Source organism: Hemiscyllium ocellatum, chromosome 2, assembly GCF_020745735.1.
Source record: "Hemiscyllium ocellatum isolate sHemOce1 chromosome 2, sHemOce1.pat.X.cur, whole genome shotgun sequence".
Lineage (NCBI taxonomy): Eukaryota > Metazoa > Chordata > Chondrichthyes > Orectolobiformes > Hemiscylliidae > Hemiscyllium > Hemiscyllium ocellatum.
The window spans coordinates 12,703,085-12,722,416 of NC_083402.1; the positions used below are offsets into that span (position 1 = coordinate 12,703,085).

General features: G+C 44.9%; 1 protein-coding gene across 1 annotated transcript in view; it reads left to right on the plus strand.

Annotated features, from left to right (window-relative positions):
- Positions 1-1,248: 1,248 nt before the first annotated feature.
- Positions 1,249-19,332, plus strand: part of dok7b (docking protein 7b) — an 89,134-nt gene continuing 71,050 nt past the window's right edge. The window contains exons 1-3 of the mRNA XM_060847322.1: positions 1,249-1,480; positions 7,506-7,706; positions 13,978-14,097. Coding sequence (XP_060703305.1) covers positions 1,261-1,480; positions 7,506-7,706; positions 13,978-14,097 — 541 coding nt within the window. The 5' untranslated portion in view covers positions 1,249-1,260. The remainder of the gene's footprint in view (positions 1,481-7,505; positions 7,707-13,977; positions 14,098-19,332) is intronic.

The following is a 19,332-nucleotide window of genomic DNA, read 5'->3' on the forward strand; positions in this document are numbered from 1 at the left end:
CACATATGCACTCATACACACAGACACACGCACACACATACATATATGCACTCATACACACACATACACGCATACATATATGCACGCATACACAAACAGATACACATACAGACACACACACACTCACATATACACACACAGCACACATACAGACACACACACTCACACAAACACACACTCACACTTACACACACATACACATGCATACACACACACACACATACACACACACTCACAGACACATGCGCACTCACACATACACACAGAGACTTTTTCACACACACACACACTTGCACAAACACACACACACATACATAGGCATACACACAGATATACACACTCACACTCTCACACAGGTATACACACACATGTGTGAACACTCTCACACTCTCATACATGTGCACTCACTCACACACATACTCATACACAGACTCTCACACTCAGACACAGACTCACACACATGCGTGCACACAAGCACTCATACACAGACTCTCACACACACACTACACACCCACACATACGCACTCACACACACATATATACACACAGACAAACACACACGTACGCACACACACACACACAGACTCATACACATGCACTCACGCACATTCACACAAACACACACTCTCTCTTTTTCTCTCTTTCTCTCTCACACACACACATGCACATACTCGCACACTTGCTCTCACACAATGTGAGGGAGCTCTGAGGAGGTGGGTAATAGAGGGCTAACTGAGGAGACTAGCTAGGGGGGCACTGAGGGGCAGAGAAGTGTGTGGCCAGGTGTGAGCAGACTGGCCAATGGACAGAATGGCCAGGAGGTGGGGGATAGTGGGATAGTGGTACAGGTGGTGGGTTGGGTGGGGGTAAGGTGCTGGAGGGTAGAATAGGGAATGTGTGTGTGTGTTGTGGGGGGGAAGTTGCATGGAGATTAGGAAGTGAGGGAGAGCTATCATCGATGAGTGTGGTTTTCTGGGATGTGACTGACCTGTCTGTGCAGCACCAGGGGATGGCCCAATGTTCAGGCAAGCGAAAGTGGGCTTTTGCCCAAAACACCGATTTTCCTGCTCCTCGGATGCTGCCTGACCTGCTGTGCTTTTCCAGCACCACTCTAATTTTGACGCAAATGTTAAGGCAGGCAGCTTTATAAATGGCAGAGTTTTTCCCTTGAATTTCTTTTATCTGTGTGTTGAGCTGTGTCGTAAGAGCATTTGACTGAGTTTTTAAAAAATTGTCATTATTTCCACAGATTGTTTGCTGATGCTGGTGTTTAAAGACAAGTCAGAAAAGAGTAAAGGACACAAGGAGAGAAACAGCGTGACTCTGGAGGATATATGTGGCTTGGATCCTGGCCTGTCATTGGAGGGTGTGAATCACATCCTCGCAATCATCTGTCTGGGACAAACTGTGCTCTTGGCGTTTGAGAACAAGGAAACCATGTATGTGTGGGACATGAGGACTCGCTACAGCCTTGGTGAAGGTAATCACAACCCTTTGCAGATCAGACTGAGGTGTTGCAGGAGTTGAATGGATCTGACAGCATAGAAAGAAAGAAACAACTACTTGGGGGGAAAGAGGGGTGCGTGGTGAGTCTAGGATGGGAGGGTGGAACCTTACAATCAGAACTGGACCATCCAGATGTGATAGCATAGGAACAGAATTAGTCTGCTCTACCATTTGAGCATGGCTGATATTTTTCTCAACCTTATTTGCCTCCCTTCTTCCCCTAACCCTGGATCCTCCTACCAACCAAGAACCTTTTTGTCTCAGTCTTGAAGACACTCAATGACTTGGCCTCCACAGCCCTCTGCGGCAATGTTCCACAGCTTCACCACCCTCTGGCTGAAAAAAATCCCTTCTTATCTCAGTTCTTAAGGGTCAGCCCTTTACCCTGAGGCTGTGTGCTTAGGTCCTTGTCTTTCCCACTAGTGGAAACATCTTCTCCACGTCCACTCTATCTAGACCTCTCAGGATCCTGTAAGTTTCAATCAGATTCCCCACTCATCCTTCTAACCTCTGTTGAATACAGCCTCAGAGTCCTCATATGGACTGCTCATATGGACAAGCCCTTCATTCCCAGTACTATTCCCATAAACCTTCTTTGAATACCCTCCAGGGGCAGATACAGGGCCCAAAACTACACACAACATTCCAAATGCAGTCTGACCATAGCCTTATACCTCCTCAGCGGTACATCTCTGCTCTTGTGTTCTTGCCCTCTCAAAATTAATGCTCACATTGCATTTGACCTCCTAACTACCAACTGAACCAACATGTTAACATTAAGAGAATCCTGAACTGGGACTCCCAAGTCCCTTTGCACTTCAGATTTCTGAAGCCTTTCCCCGTTTAGAAAGTTCTTCATGGCTTGATGCGTCTGACTAAAGTACATAGCCTCACACTTTCCCACATTGTACTCCATCTGCCATTTGTTTGCCCACTCTCCTAACCTGTCCAAATCCTTCTGCAGCCTGCCTGCTTGTTCAGTATTACCTGTTCCTCAACCTATCTTTGTATCATCTGTAAACATAGCAATAATGCCCTCAGTCCCTTCACGCGGAAAGAATACCTTTCACAACAAACCCTTTCTCACGTGTGGGTCATCATTGTCCTGATGGTCCTGTGTCTTCAGAATATGCTTTTCACTGCTCCTTTAAATTCAACATCAGTAATTGGTATTAATCAACCCATAATTCCTCACCCTTCCTGTCAATGTTCTCTGTTCAGTTGTACAACACATGAAGCAACACAGTTTCTTCTGTATTCTCAGAGTTCTGTTTCTATGCCAGGGCCCATTTTAAAAGTGACAAATTCAAACCATTTTCACCTGGAGAGAACCTGGATTGTTCATCAATTCCCAGGTGTTTGAACAGGCTGAACCAGCACGATAGCATTAGGAGAATCCGCTCCAACAGTAACTGGCTTTTTGTTTACCTTTTGCTTCTCAGCTGTTTCTCCCCAAGTCAACCACAGTGTGAAATACTCCCAAGCCCACTTTATTCTTCAAGGAACATGGCATGAAACACAATCCACCCTTTCCCAGAACAATCAGCGTTCATACTATCGTGTCAGATCCTGACTGATCTGTATCTAAACTCCATCCATTCATTTTGTTTCTGTAACCCTTGATGGCCTTGGCCTAATTCTAAATTGAAGCCCCCCCCCCTCACCTTCCCCCTCCCATTAGGTGGCACAATGATTATACATCAGTGCAACAGTAGTGTTGCAGTTTTGTGTGATTGCCAAGCAATGGAATGGTCTGCCACAAAGATGCTGATGTGTTCACGGGACTGGGTGGAGACAGGTTCATGAGTGTTGTTGGCTTCCCATTGGATTAAAGCCAGGCCGTAATGCCAGAGATCTTATCTGATGCTAACCATGTGGTTATGGAGTGTACAAGTAATAATTTCTACTGTGTCGGACTACAAATGATTTTATTCCCCTCTCCAAACTTTGAGGCTTGTTGTTGAAAATCACTCTGGTGTCTCATGGGGGAGCAATGGCCTAATGGCATTACCACTGGACTGTTAATCTCGAGACCCAGGTAATGTTCTGGGGATGCAGGTTTGAATCCTGCAGATGGTGGAATTTGAGTTCAACTACTAAATAAAATCTGGAATTAAGAGTCTAAATAATTACTATTAATCCATTGGTGATTGTCAGGGGGAAAAAACCCATCTGGTTCACTAATATCCTTTAGGGAAGGAAATTACCTCCTTATCTCGTGTGGCCTGCATGTGACTCCAGACAAAACAGCCATATGGTTGACTCTTACCCTCTGGGCAATTAGGGATGGCCTAGCCAGCGATACCCTCAATCCATGAATGCTTACAGAAGAAATCACTTCAAGCTATTTGCATTGTATTGCTCTTCTAGAACGAAAGACTTAGACAATCCGTTCTTGAGAGTTTTTCCTTGGAGGAGAGTCAATGATACAGTGAAAGATATTGGACTGAATGAGTAACTTAGAAATTGGCAGAATTCCACATGTAGACCCATAACTCATAACAGCACATGAGTCGAAAACAATATTGTTTTATTCACTCGTGAGGTATGGGCTTTGTTGCTGGGCCAGCATTTATTCCCCATCCTGAAGGGCTTCCTGTTGAAGCACTCTGATTGAGAGTGTAGTACAGCTAAATAGCTGTTAGAGAGAGAATTCCAGGATTTTGACCCAGTGACACTGAAGGAATGCCAATACAGTATATTTTCAAGTCAGGATGATGAGTGACTTGGAGGGGAACTTGCAAGTGGTGGTGTTTCCATGTATCTGCTGCACTGTCCTTCTAGATGGAAGTTGTCATGGGTTTGGGAAGGTGCTGTCTAAGGAACCTTGGGAAACATCTGCAGTGCACCTTGTAGATGGTAGACAGTGCAATCACTGAGGGTGTATAGTGAATGTGGTGCCATTTAAGCAGTCTGCGATGTGTTTGATGGTGTCGAGCTTCTTGAATGTTGGAGTTGCACCCATCCAGGCAACACTCAAGAAGTTTGATTGTAGTTTTCAGAATGATTTTGCATAAAGCAGTGTTTTGGGCTTTGTTTATGCTATTTCTCTTTCAACAGATAACCTGATGCATATGTCCAAAACGGGTTTCTGTTTGTTAGTGTTTTTGACCCAGCTGGGGGTGCCAACCCATCCTAGTAACTGACACACAGCTGTGTCATGGGTTCTCTGTGCACACACCCATGGCCATCTTTGGTTAGATTAGATTCTCGACATTATTGAAATAGGCCATTTGGCCCAACCAGTCTACACCGACCCTCCGGAGAGTGACCTACCCATTCCCCTCTAACTAATGCACTTGACACTATGGGTAATTTAGCATTGCCAATCCACTTGACCTGCACATCATTGTGACCATGGGAGGAAACTGGAGTACCCAGAGGAAAGCTATGCAGATATCACGTTTCTCCCCGTGTCTGCGTGGGTTTCCTCCGGGTGCTCCGGTTTCCTCCCACCAGTCCAAAGATGTGCGGGTCAGGTGAATTGGCCACGCTAAATTGCCCGTAGTGTTAGTTGAAGGGATAAATGTGGGGGAATGGGTCTGGGTGGGTTGCGCTTCGGCGGGTCGGTGTGGACTTGTTGGGCCGAAGGGCCTGTTTCCACACTGTAGGTAATCTAATCTAATCTAATCTAATATGGGGAGAATGTGCAAATTCCACACAGTTGCCCGAGGCTAGAATCGAACCTAGGTCCCTGGTGCTGTGAGGCAGCAGTGCTAACCACTGCGCTACCGTGCCACCCCACCCTGTCTTTGTAAAGGAGATTTCCAGGTACCCATTTGTCACTGTACATAGGAATGGTTCCAGCCAACAACTTCTGGAACAACATGGATACCCAGAGATACAACAGACAGAAACTGTTCTTTTTCAGTTAAATAACAGGTGCCACTCTTTGATTTGCTTGGACTCACTGCTTTTGGTGCACAGTTGACTCCAGGATTGTATCACTGATAATCAGTGTTTGGAGCTGAGTTGATCCTCTGTGACAGACCCATCACTTGTTCCAGGGACATCGACAGTTAGTGAACAGTTCAGCAGGCAGCCATGATGGCCCCTTGAGCCTTCGCTGTCATTCAGTACATTTTACTCCATTTTGGATACTTGGTCACCAAATATCAAACCTGGGAAGCTTGACTACGAGTCTAAGTTTAACTTATAACCATGTCATTAGCATTACTCCCAGTCTAAGGATATAAGGTCAGCCGTTTAGGATTGAAATGAGTACAGATTTCTTCACTTTGAGCGTGGCGAATCTGTAGAATTCTCTGCCACAGGAAGCATTTGAGGCTAAAACATTGAATGTTTTCAAGAAGGAGGTCAGTATAGTTTATAGGGGTAAAGGGATTGAAAGGGAATGAGGAGAACTGGGAATAGGGGACTGAGTTTAAGGATCAGTCATGATTGTACCGAATGGTGGAAGAGACTCAATGGGCCAAATGGCATACTCCTGCTCCTATTTTCGATGTTTCTATGTTAGTGTAACGCCTATCCTGACACAATTTCAGGATCAAAGTTAAATATAAAATTAAGGATGTTGTATTATTACAAGAACCAGTTTAAGACCTGTAGCTGTTGGACAGTGAACATTGGTCCATAACTTCTGATTCTTCATCCCACCAGAAATCTGTTGATTTTTTTTTTGTTTTTGTTGCTGAATGCCTGAAAAGATGTGTTGCAGATGGGTTTGTTGCTGGGATACCCAGCCATAAGCACTGCAAAGAGCGAGTTTTGAGAAGATTTGTAGCTCAGGTTGAGGTTCTGGCTGTAGGTTTGCTCACTGAGCTGGAAGGTTCATTTTCGGACATTTCGTCACCATACTAGGTAACATCATCAGTGAGCCTCTGGTGAAGCACTGGTGGTATGGCTCACTTTTTACTTTTGTGTTTAGGTTTCCTTGGGTTGGTGATGTCATTTCCTGTACATCCAGAACTGCAAAGAGCACATGGTGTTAAAAGTTGAGGCAAGGTGGGGGAATTTTGCCAATAATGTCCTTCCTACCCCACTCTAGGTGGTGAGTGAGGGGCTGGGGGGAGTGAGAGCATGAATAAGATTCTAGGGACTTGCTTAGTGTTGGCCCATTCCTGGAGAAGGGTACCAACGCTAGTCTCCATGTGACCTCGAGGGGTGAAGGCTGAGTAGGCGGGCAATGGAGCTGGAAGTTCCAGGCAAGAAAGCTGCCCCCACAGTCTTGGCTGTACTGCCTGGCAAAAATAGATCTCTCCATCCCCATCCCAGAGGTCCTCCTGTAGATTTCATGCTAGGATCAACAGAGCAAAGAGAGACTGAGGGTTCTTTTTTTCCAGGAGACAGAAACTCAGAGTGAGTTGCACACGATGGCTGAAGGTGTAGCTGCTGAAAGGTGGGATGGAGGAAATGGAGGATGCACAAGATGAGAAGCAGAAATGTCTGAAAGTGTGGCATGCTGTCTTGTGGAAAATGAGTGCCAATCCTTGGCATTTTTGCGGAAGTTTTTTTTGTGATGTAAAAGATTTATTATTAATAGGTAAATAGCCTTCCTCATCAGAAGTGATGTAAGACCATATGACCACAAGACTACAGCATGACTGGAAGGTAGAATGGCCTCGTGAAGCCTTATCTTGTACACCGTTGTCATGATAAATAAAGGCTGATACTTATCAACCATCAACCCCCTTGCACAACTGGGCCAAAATCCTGGAGCCACTTCCTGAGCAACACGCTGTGTGTATCTACCCCAACTCTATGAACCACAGTTGTTCAAGATCCCAGCTCAACTCCCAGAATTCATTATTTATTAAAACAAAAGGTCAAATGTAAATTGGAGGATAAGGACCATGTAGAAGCAAAAGGGTTTCGGTTTAGAAATACACCATGTGCTGGCACAGGCCTAGTGGGCCGAAGGGCCTGTTCCCGTGCTGTACTTTTCTTTGGGAGAAGAAGTGTCCAGATGGTGACAACTAGCTTTTCAAGATGTTTATCGATTCTGTGATGGTAACCACGATGGTGTCTTGCGTTCTCAGTTCACAGGTTCCACGTTTCCGTGCTCCCTGGTACCAAACTGGAAAGTGGACCCGCAACACTCCATTTTTGTAACAATATCTTTGTGCTGGTGCGTGACGTTCCACCCACCATCATTGGCCAGTGGAAGCTGTCTGACATGAGGCGCTATGGAGCTATTCCCAATGGCTTTGTCTTTGAAGGGGGCTCGCGGTGTGGTCTTTGTAAGTATCTGCATCTTTTTACATGCTATCTCTTGGTGGAGGGTGAGGGGGGCACCTTTTGTTGTGATGTTCCCAGTGGCGTCGGTCCAGTCCATCAGTCCCAAGCGTTGCCCCCTGAGGGGTTAACCCATGAGGAGACGGTGAGGAGCCAGGGCCTATGTACTTTAGTTTAGAAAACTGAGAGGTGGTCTCATTTCAACATACTAAACCATTAAGGGCCTCAATGGAGGATACATGACAGTCTCGGAGTAAGAGGTAGGACCAAAAATAAAGATAATTACTTCACCCCAAAGGGAGTGAGTCGTGGAATTCTCTACCCCAGAGGGCTGTGGAGATGCACCCATTGAGTATACGCAAGACAGAGATCAATATATTTCTAGATATTAAGGCATATGGGGATAGTGTGGGGAAATTACATGGAAGTAGAGTGATGTAGGTTCAGGGGCTGAATGGCCTCCAACCTGCTCCTATTTTCTATCTTCCTGTGCCTGGGGTGAGAAAACATCTTTGCTGGTTATGAGCAGGTTGAAGCATATTCACACAGGTCTTGGATTGGTACCATACATTGTGTGAGAGAATGCTGCCATCCAGAGAGATTAAAGCCAATCCCCGTCTAGACTTTCCCATTTCCTTCAATGTGCTAAAGTCTTGGAGGGCATATTAAGTGTCAGTGTCTCAATAAACGCAACAAGAGTACCATTTCGACCTAATCCAGTTGAAGAGGGTGCTCTTCTGAAGTAACTTAATCTTAGAGACTGAGGATTAAACACCTCAGGCTGTCATTGTCATGCCTGTCTGTTATAATTTGTAAAGTCCTTCTTCAACCTGTTGACCTCTGTGACAGAGACTGACCGTGAAATTAAAGCCTATCCATAAGAGTGTGGAGCATTAACGAACAGTCCTTGTCAATGGTTTAGTTTTGCCTGATTGCAAAGGATGACAGAGCTATGCCCTGTTGTTTTAGTTATTGGATCATTTATAGCTGTGTTATCAACAGTCTGTCTGTTTCTCTCTTTCTCTGATGAAGGGCTTTTGCCCGAAATGTTGATTTTCCTGCTCCTCAGATGCTGCCTGACCTGCTGTGCGTTTCCAGCACCACTCTAATCTTGACTCTCTCTTTCTCTGATTGTCTCTCTCTGTCTTTGTCTCTCTCTGTATCTATCTCTCTGTGTCTATCAGTCTCTCTCCCTCTCTATTTCTGGATCTCTTTCCCTCTCTTCCTCTGTCTCTTTGTCTGTCTCTCTCTCTCCCTGTCTCCCTGTATCTCTTTCTGTATCTATCTCTCTCTGTCTCTGTGTTTGTCTGCCTCTCTCTTTGTATCTATCTCTCTGTGTCTATCTGTCTGTCTATCTCTCCCATAATCCAAAGCATTTGGTGTCTGATTAATATTCTGGATATTGGGTAGGCACAGGGCTTGATGAGAGACACACACTGCCTGCCCTTTCCCCAACCATTTGTGCTCCCTCTCCTTGTGAGAATACCCCCTCCTGCACTACTCACCTCTAGTCTAGATTCTCTGTGAAGTTAGGCCTCTGGAAATCCAGCAGTAACCATGGCCTTAGACTCCAGCTGAAGGACCCACAGGTGGCCTTGTTATTGCCTGACTGGAGTGTGCTTTGACACAAGGTTCCCCAGAAGAGATGGGGTGGAGATCTGGCCGGCAAGACCCCTGATGTCACAGCAAGGCTCTTCCCAAAGGTTCAGGACCAATGGCTAATCATTGGAGCTGGGAGACATCAGACCAACAATTCTTAAGCTAGTGCAGGATGGGGAAAGATGGAATGCAGAATGCATGAGCAAATGTAAGGCAGAGGTGGACAAAAGAGATGGCATCAGTTACAGATGGCATCCGACAGAAAATGCAACGTTCTGAACATCGCTGTAGAGATTCACAGGTTGTGAAGTGTTGAGTTGCTGAGATGGAGTTTCTCGAGTTGACATTGATCTTCATTGTAACAGTGGAGAAAGTGAGGACTGCAGATGCTGGAGAGTCAGAATCAAAAAGGGTGGTGCTGGAAAAGCGCAACAGTTCAGGCAGCATCTGAGGAGGAGGAGAAGCGATGTTTTGGGCATACACATCTCCCTCCTACATATCTCTCAGCCCCCTTCTCCCACACCACTCCACCCCCCACAACAACACTCACATTCCTGATGAGGGGCTTATGCCCGAAATATCATCTCTCCTGCTCCTCGGATGCTGCCTGACCTGCTGTGCTTTTCCAGCATCACAGTTTTTGATTCTTCATTGTAACGGTGCCAGGCAGAGATCAGGGTGAGAATGGGACTGACTGGGAGCCTGGGTTCACACGTGCAGTCTGAACTGAGATGTTCTGCAAAGTGGTCATCCAATCTGCATTTCGTCTCTCCCAGCATAATCTATAGAGGTGACTGCCTCATCAGTAGATAAACATGGACCTTGGAAATTCTTAATACTGTTTTGCAAAAAAGTTCCATTTAGAAATAAATACATACAACATGCTTTCGAATCAAAAACCATGACATATCAAAGCTTCTGCTGTCTCCCTGGGAGTCTGTTAGATAACTTTATTTTTGTCAGATAGAAAAATTAAGACCATGAGACATAGGAGTAGGAAGTATGGCCATTCAGCCCATCAATTCTACTCTGCTATCTGATGATTCTCAAAACCACTTTCCTGCTGTTTCCCCCAGAACCCTTGATTCCCTTTCCAATCAAAAATCCATCTCAACCTTTGAGAGTATAGTTAATGACCCAGTCTCAACATCTCTTCGCAGTAAAGAATTCTGCAGATTCGCAGCCCTTCAAGAGTAGGAGTTCCTTCTCATCTCTGTCTTAAGTGTGCGAGTCACTAGATCTGTATCAGACCTTGATTCGAGGAGACTTTGAGCACTGTTGCTGTTCTGGGATACAGGAGCGCTGGAGGGGGTGCAGGGAAGATTGACAAAATGGAAACCAGATCTGTGTGGGTATCAATATCAGGAAGGGATTTGCACGTTGGATTTCTTTTCTCTAGTAGAAAGAGGGTTGGGCAGGTGACCAAATAGAAATATTATTAGTGATTAAAAAGCTTTGCCACTATAAGAATGTCACCACTTCTTGAGGAAGACTATAACACACGGGGCATCAATATATTGGCAGGAACTTCAATCAGGAATTCAAAAGAAAATTCTTCAACTAAAGAGCAGTTAGAACGTGGAGGTTACTGTCAAGCAGAGCAATAGTAGAGATATATTTGAGAAGAAATGAAATAAACTTTTGGTTAATGTAAGCTGGACAATAACAGGAGGGAGCTTAAGGAGAACGTCAATACCAGAATGGAACTGGCTGGGCTGAATGGCCTGTATCCGTACTGTGTATCTTGTGGATCACAGTGAGGATGTAGCGAAGGTGAAGGAACATGAGGGAATCAGAGGGCAGCTCACAGTACCATGGGCCTAGTTAGGTATTCAAGGGGAGAAGAGCAGGAATGTGGACGTGAGGAGTGTCGGGTCAGCTGTGTTCTTATTGAATGGCAGAGCAGGTGTGAGGGGCTGAATGGCCTACTCCTGTTTCTACCTCTTATGGTCATGTTCAGGATTAATCCAGTTCACCACTGACCTTGCTCATGGTTGAACTGCAGAGAAAAACTGAAATTATTTCAAAGCTCATGCTGCTGCTGAGACAAACGGCTATTAATGATAGGACTATATTTATGACTGAGCTGCACCAGTCCCCCTCCCCCTGTCTCCACAGGCTTCGACTCCCAGCCGATAAACAGCTGCTTGGCATCGTTGGGATGCATTCTCCACATGCCAAAAGCTGGCTCAGTGACCAGGGTTGTAGTCGCTCTAGCACGGGAGGCCACGCTGCTCTTGTAACCTGAACACGTGTCCTGCTGAGTGCTTTCAATCTGTTTTCTAGGAAAATGGGAGAGTCAGGAGTGGGGCGGGGTGGTTTGAAATATTCGACTGGGAACCATTCTGTGCACTTGCTGACATGTTGAGTACGTAGAGCCCCTCCACCTGTCTCTTCCTTCCCTCCCCTGGGGAGCGGCCGATGGAGCTGACTAAGTCCCCTCTATTAAAAAGCAAGCCTTGCAGGGAGCTGGTGGTCAAGTGCAATGCTTCCTGGGCTTTTCAGCATCAAGATACACAGGCTGTGTGGTGTAAATGGTAGTGTCACTGGATTAGTAATCCTGAACCCATTATTCATGCTCTGGGGCCAGGCTTTGAATCCGACCACAGTGGGTGAATTTGGAATTTAATATAAATCTAACCAATCTTGTTGTTGGAAAAAAAATCAGCTTTATTAAGTCCTATAAGGAGGAACACCTATTGTCCTTCCCTGGTCTGGTCTACAAACCCACAACAATTTCATTGATTCTTAACTGCCCTCTGGACAATTAGGAATGGGCAATAAACGTGACATCCACGTCTGCATGAATGAATTTAAAAGATTAAATAGCACCGTTTCCGTACAATGGGAATGTGTAAGTTCATGCCCTAATGGTGAAACGCTGATGTCAGTGGTCAGACCTTGCCAGCAATCCTCTGTCCCCAGTACTGCTAATGATACTGCATTACATTAGCGCCACTGCGTGTACACACACCTGAATCCTGCCTGATGATGACTGGGACTGTGAGGAACATCCCAGAACCCACAAGCAGCACCACCCCCCATCCAGCTGAAACCTGATATATAATGTTCATGTAACGTAAGTCAAGAGTTTGTTGGAACCTCCAAAACGTCAGACAACAGTCGCTCTTAGATAAGGCACAGACATGGATGCTGTGGGACTATTAAAGACAGTACAGTCTGACGGAGCTCTCCGTCAGTGCCAGGTAGAAGCCTGGGTCCCTACCTCATGGCTGTTTACCTTAGAGAGTTCACCTTTAAGGACTCCATGTGCTGTATGTATACAATGCTGTGACTCTGCCTGACAGTCAGTCTGCTTGGATTACAATCTGCACATACAGAAATCTGTCGATTGCTGTAATGCCTGCTTCATAACTTTGAATGTGTTTCACTGTTTTAAAAAAACAGGCTCATGGTGTTGATCAATCCCTAATGAGTGATTGTTTAGAGGAGAATCATCAACATGACAATGGCAGCCTAAACCATGAGGACTGATTGTTACAAACTTTAGCACAATCAAGGCAGATCAAATAATAACACATCTCTGTGTGACCCAAAGTGAAGTACATTCGGAAATGTGGAGGGAGATGTAGAAAGCTGTTTGCAAACAGTGAGGGTCCACAAGCTGCAACATGATAATGTCCCAATGTTGTCTTAGTGTGGGTAATGGAGGAAATGAATATTGCTCCAGGACACTGGGCAACTCTGATTGTCTTTTTTTTCAAAGTAGTGACCGTGGGATTTTTTATAACAGCTGGAGAGGGGGCAGACTGAGCCCCTGGTTTAACAGCCCACCTGAAGAACAGTGGGGCACTCCCCTCAGTGCTACACTGTACAGTCAGCCTGGATTACTGTATATACTTAAATCTCAAACTCACTACTGACTGGCTGGTCAATGGCTTCCACTGTCTTCCTGGGGTAGTATGTTTCTTTAACTTTTAGATAGATAGTGGATTAAGTTTAGGGCTAACAGCATGAAGGCAGATTCACAGCAATGGCTGTACCATATATTTCGCAATTGTGGAAATAATTCTACATCATTTTAATTCAGAATCTTGATTTAGGAGACAGTATTAACGAGGAAGAACCATCACTTCACTTGCTTCAGATTTCTCCATGACTTGTGGACCTAACTCTTTTTAATATAAGGTGAAGGAGGTTTTCTAAGATTACAAAGGGATCTTGATCAAATAGCTGAAAAATGGCAGATGGATTTCAGTCTGGATAAATACGAGGTATTGTATTTCTGTAAAGCAAACAAGGCTGTTAGAATCAATGGTGGAGCTTTGGGTAGTGTTGTAGAACAGAGGGACCTGGAGGTTCAGAAGCATAATTCTGAGGATGTGGGCACAATTAAAACTTTTAAAAGACATTTGGACAAATACATGAATAGGAAATATTTGGAGGGAAACAGGCTGGGGCAGGTAGGTGGGATGAGTTTAGTTTGGAATTATGTTTGGCTTGGACTGAGGAGTCTGTTTTTGTGCTGGATGACTCGATGATTATGACTAGGACTAGCTGAGTGAATTTCCTTTGGTTTTGTTGACTTTCCTTTAGGGAGAAATACAACTTAAACCCCAAAGAGATTCACCCTCCCATCCTATAATGTGCTGTCAAGTATCCTCCCATGTATGTGAGAGAGTGAACAAGCGGCCTTCCCTGTTTTTCTCTCACCAGGGGCTGGTGTCTTCTGTCTGTCCTGTGCTGAGGGTGAAAGGATCAGCTTCCTCTTCGACTGCATCGTCCGAGGGATCTCACCAACCAAAGGGCCTTTTGGGTTGCGGCCCATCCTGCCAGGTTAGTAAAGCAAGTACAGAGTAACAAGAAGGCGAGGCAGTACACCATAAACTCGATGTGTAAAACGCAGAGTTGGGAGCGGTGTGGATGGAAGGATATTGAGCAGAGACGGAGAGGAGAGGGAAGGGGTAAAGGGATGGTAATAAGAGGCAGTGGAAGTGGAGATTTGGAGAAAGGTGGAGCAGAAGGAGACGGGGTGGTGTGGAAGTGATGAGGGACTTGTTAGCCTTTATCATGATAGGATTTGAGTGAAAGATAGTCACGGGAAAGATAGTCACTATAGTCTCAATCTCTCAGAGAAAGAGTGGGATGATTGACTGGTCCAGCATTTATTGTCCAACTCTAGTTGACCTGGAGAAGGCAGTAGTGAGCTGAAGTTATACACTTTATTAGGATAAACAGCAATGGCTGTACCATATATTCTGCATTTGTGGAAATAATTCTATATCATTTTAATTCAGAATCTTGATTTAGGAGACAGTAATGATGAGGAATAATCGTCACTTCACTTACTTCAGGTTTCTCCATGACCAGTGAACCTAACTCTTGTCCATCCCTAATTGTCTAAGGTAAAGAAGGTTTTCTGGGACTACAAAGGGACCTTGATCAAATAGGTCAATGGGCTGAATACGGGTTTTTGCATTTGGGTACAACAAACAAGGCTTATACAATTAATGATGGAGCTTTGTGTAGTATTGTGGAACAGAGTGACCTAGGGGTTCAGGTGCATGATTCTGTGGTGATAAATTAGGAAATGTTGAGGTACAAAGGGACCCACAATGCCCTCGGGAGGGAATTCAAGGAGTTTGACTCAGCGACACTGAAGGAATGGCGATATATTTCCAAGTCAGGATGGTGAGTGGCTTGGGAGGGAACTTGCAGATGGTCGTGTTCCCATGTATCTGCTGCCATTGTCCTTCTAGATGGAAGTGGTCATGGGTTTGTCAGGAGAAAAAGATGGGCTATGAAATTTTGATTATTTGGTATTTTTACCTTTGTATCTATATTGAAGCTTTGGGAAGGTGGGGACACAGATTTGAAGTAATTAGTAAAATAAGCAATAGTAACAGGAGGAGAAACCTACATGTGGCCAGTGGTTAAGGTCTGTACTTTGATTGTGGTGGATGCAGGTTTGATGAGGCATTTAAATGGAACTGAATTACTCTCTGGAAAAGAAGATTGTGTAAGGTCACAGGGAGAAGGCAGGGAGATGACAGTGTCGTTGGGTCACAATCCTGGAATTCCCTTGCTAATAGATTGTGGGTGTCCCTACACTCCATAGGCCTGAAGCAGCTCACAAGGCAGCTCACCACCACCTTCTCAGGGACAATTAGTGACGGACAATTAATGTCAACCCAGCCAGAGATTAGATTAGATTAGTTACAGTGTGGAAACAGGCCCTTCAGCCCAACAAGTCCACACCGACCCGCCGAAGCACAACCCACCCAGATCCATTCCCCTACATTTACCCTTTCACCTAACACTACGGGCAATTTAGCATGGCCAATTCACCTGACCCGCACATTTTTGGATGGTGGGAGGAAACCGGAGCACCTGGAGGAAACCCACGCAGACACGGGGAGAATGTGCAAACTCCACACAGACAGTTGCCTGAGGCGGGAATTGAAGCCGGGTCTCTGGCGCTGTGAGGCAGCAGTGCTAACCACTGTACCACCGTGATGTCCTATATGTGGAATAAAGGTGCATTACATATGCACTCAGAGAGCTAGTGCAGGTACGATGGGCTGAACAGTCTCCTGGTGTGTCATAACCACTTTGTGTTTGTGTAAGGGAGTTAAGCTCATTATACAAATGAGTATTTATTGTGTTTACTTATTCCTGGTTTCCACCCTGAAATTTAAATGAAGCAAAAGTGAATCAGAGAATTGTTACATCACAGAAGAAAGCCATTTAATCTGTATTGGCCTTCCCAAGGAACATTTGAGTACTGTCCCTCCCCTTCCTTATTCCTAAGTCTCTGCACGTTCCTCCTCCTGATCGAAGTTTTATTTATTTTCCCTTTTGCTACTTTGCCTTTCCCAGCTGTAGTGTGTAGACTGCATTAATTATGTTGGTTTGAGTGTGTGTGTGTGCCTGTGTGTGTATCTGTGTGTGTATGCAGACTACGAGTGAGGTCAGGCTCAGCTATACTGTGGTTCGCCTTGTGGTGGAATAGCTGTGTGCTTTTATGCCCACATCCATGAGTTTGGTTTCAAGACAGACTGATCAAGGAGAAAGCAACTGTCCAAAATAAAATATCGCAACAAATGGTATTCAGAAATATAATAGGCTCTAATCTAATTTAATATTATCAAAAGACTGTCTTTCATAAACTCTGTTACCTAATGCCAGTCAGTCTATTCCATATGCTTAGATTAGATTACTTACAGTGTGGAAACAGGCCCTTCGGCCCAACAAGTCCACACCGATCCGCCAAAGAGCAACCCACCCCTACATTTACCTCTTATCTAACACTACGGGCAATTTAGCATGGCCAATTCACCTGACCCGCACATCTTTGGACTGTGGGAGGAAACAGGAGTACCCGGAGGAAACCCACACAGACACGGGGAGAATGTGCAAACTCCACACAGTCAGTCACCTGAGTTGGGAATTGAACACAGGTCTCTGGTGCTGTGAGGCAGCAGTGCTAACCACTGTGCTACCGTGCCGCCTGAACTGTGCCACCGTGCTCCCCTGCATGTGTTTTTAACATTCATGTAGTTAGACTTCAGATTTATGCCTAGCTCTCCATGCATTTCTTTTCTTAAGAGTATACTTGGCACTCTAGTCTCTGAGTGAGAAGGTTGCAGGTCTGAAATCCAGTCCAGAACATTAAGTCTTTTATCCAGACCGTTGGTCCAAGCTCAGTGGTATGGGAATGTTGCACAGCCAGAGGATACTGTGCTCCTGTCTGAACCCTCAGGATTCCCTCCCAGTCATTACTGCAAAGAGGATTAGGGAGGGTTTTCCTAGGGTGCTGTCAAATACTTTCCCATCAACCAACATCGCTCAACATAGGAACAGGAGTAGGTCTTTCTGCCCACCATGCAGTTAGACCATGGCTGATAGTCTACCTCACTGTCTTCTCTCCACACCATACCATGATACTGTAAATTCCTGTATTAGAATGCCAGAGTGTCTTGAACCTGGTCAAAGATTCCACCACCGTCTGGGAAGATGATTCTGAAGAGTTTCCATCTTCTGAGTCAAGAAGTTCCTCCTTATCTCAGTCTTAAATGGCCTGTCCTTTTACCCTGAGATTACATCCCCTGATTTTACACTCACCAGCAGAGGGAAACAGCTTCTCTACATCTGCTCTATAACGCCCTTTCGGAGTTTAAAAAAAAATTTCAATGAAGTCACTCCTTGTCTTCGAAGCTGATGGGAATACTGACACAAATTCCTCAATCTCTTCTCAGAAGACAATGCACTCCTTCCCAGAGATGAACCTGGTAAACCTCCATTGCTCCCCCTCTATGCAAGTATAGCTTGATTCAGATAAGGGAACCAAAACTGTATGTAATATACGGGTGAGCTTTTCCCAAGGCTATATACAACTGCAACAAGACATAGAGTCATAGTCATAGAGATGTACAGCACCAAAACTGATCCTTCGGTTCAACTCGTCCATGCCGACCAGATCTTCCAAACTAATCTAGTCCCATTTGCCAACACCCAGCCCATATCCCTCTAAACCCTTCCTATTCATATATCCATCCAAATGCCTTTTAAATCCTGTAATTGTACCAGCCTCCACCACTTCCTCTGGCAGCTCATTCCATACGCATCACCCTCTGCATGAAAAAGTTGCCCCTTTAAATCTTTCCCCTCTCACCTTAAACCTATACCCTGTAGTTCTGGACTCCCCCAATGCAGGGAAATTACCTTGCCTATTTACCCTATCCATGCCCCTCATGATTTGATAAACTTCTATAAGGTCACCCCTCAGCCTCTGACAATCCAGGGAAAACAGCACCAGCCCATTCGACCTCTCCCTATAGCTCAAACCCTCCAATCTTGGCAACATCCTTTTCTGAACTCTTTCAAGTTTTACAACAGCCTTTCTATTGGAGAGAGACCAGGATTGCACGCAATATTCCAAAAGTGGCCTAACCAATGTCCTGTACAGCAACAACATGACCTCCCAACTCCTGTACTCAATACTCTGACCAATAAAGGAAACCGTACTAGCCGCCTTCTTCAATTACCTATCTACCTGAGCCTCCACTTTCAAGGAACTATGAACTTGCACTCCAAGGTCTGTTTGTTCTGCAATGCTTTTCAGGGCCTGACCATTACGTGTATAAGTCCTGCCCTAATTTCCAAAATTGCAGTACCTCACATTTTTCTAAATTAATCTCCATCTGCCACTCCTCAGCCCATTGGCCCAGCTGATCAAGATCGTGTTGTACTCTGAGGTAACCTTCTTCGCTGTCCATCTTTACTCCTGTACTTGAATCCCTTTGAAACAAAAACTAACTGAACTATTTGCCTTCATCATTTCTTGCATATTAACTTTAAGTGACTTGTGAATAAGGATAGCCAACTCTCTTTGGACACATGCATTCCCCACCCAGAAATAATCTGTCTCATTTTTTATACCAAAGTGAATAACTTCACTCTTCACACTTTCCCTTTTGTCAAATCAGGGTTGAATTTTCACAATTTTTCCTTTCTGTTCTCATCCAGTAATTTGAACATTTCCCTGCAACTGATGTCAAATAGATCCGTCATTCTCTACCTCACACCCCCTTCCTTAAATAGTGAGGTTACATTTACAGGCCATTATCTCACTGCTTCCTGTGCCCAAAATCAGGGTTTTTTAAAAAAAAATACTCATGGGATGTGGGTATTGCTGGCTAGACCAGCATTTATTGCCTATCACTAATTGCCCAGAGGGCAGTTAAGGAGTAACCACATTGCTGTGGGTCTGGAATCACATGTAGGCCGGACCAGATAAAGATAGTAGATCTCATTCCGTAAAGGACATGAGTGAACCAGAGGGTGACTTTTCCCCCCAAAATCAATTCATTGTCATCATTAGACTCTTAATTCCAGGTTTCTGTTGAATTTAAATTTCACCATCTTCCATGGTGAGATTTGAACCGAGGTCCCTGGATTAATAGTCCAGCAATACCACCATTAGACCATAGCCTCCCTTAGTACAAATTTGCCTCAAAAGTAATTCTTTGACAAGTACTTTTGAAGCTGGGAAAGATGCTAAATTAGTGC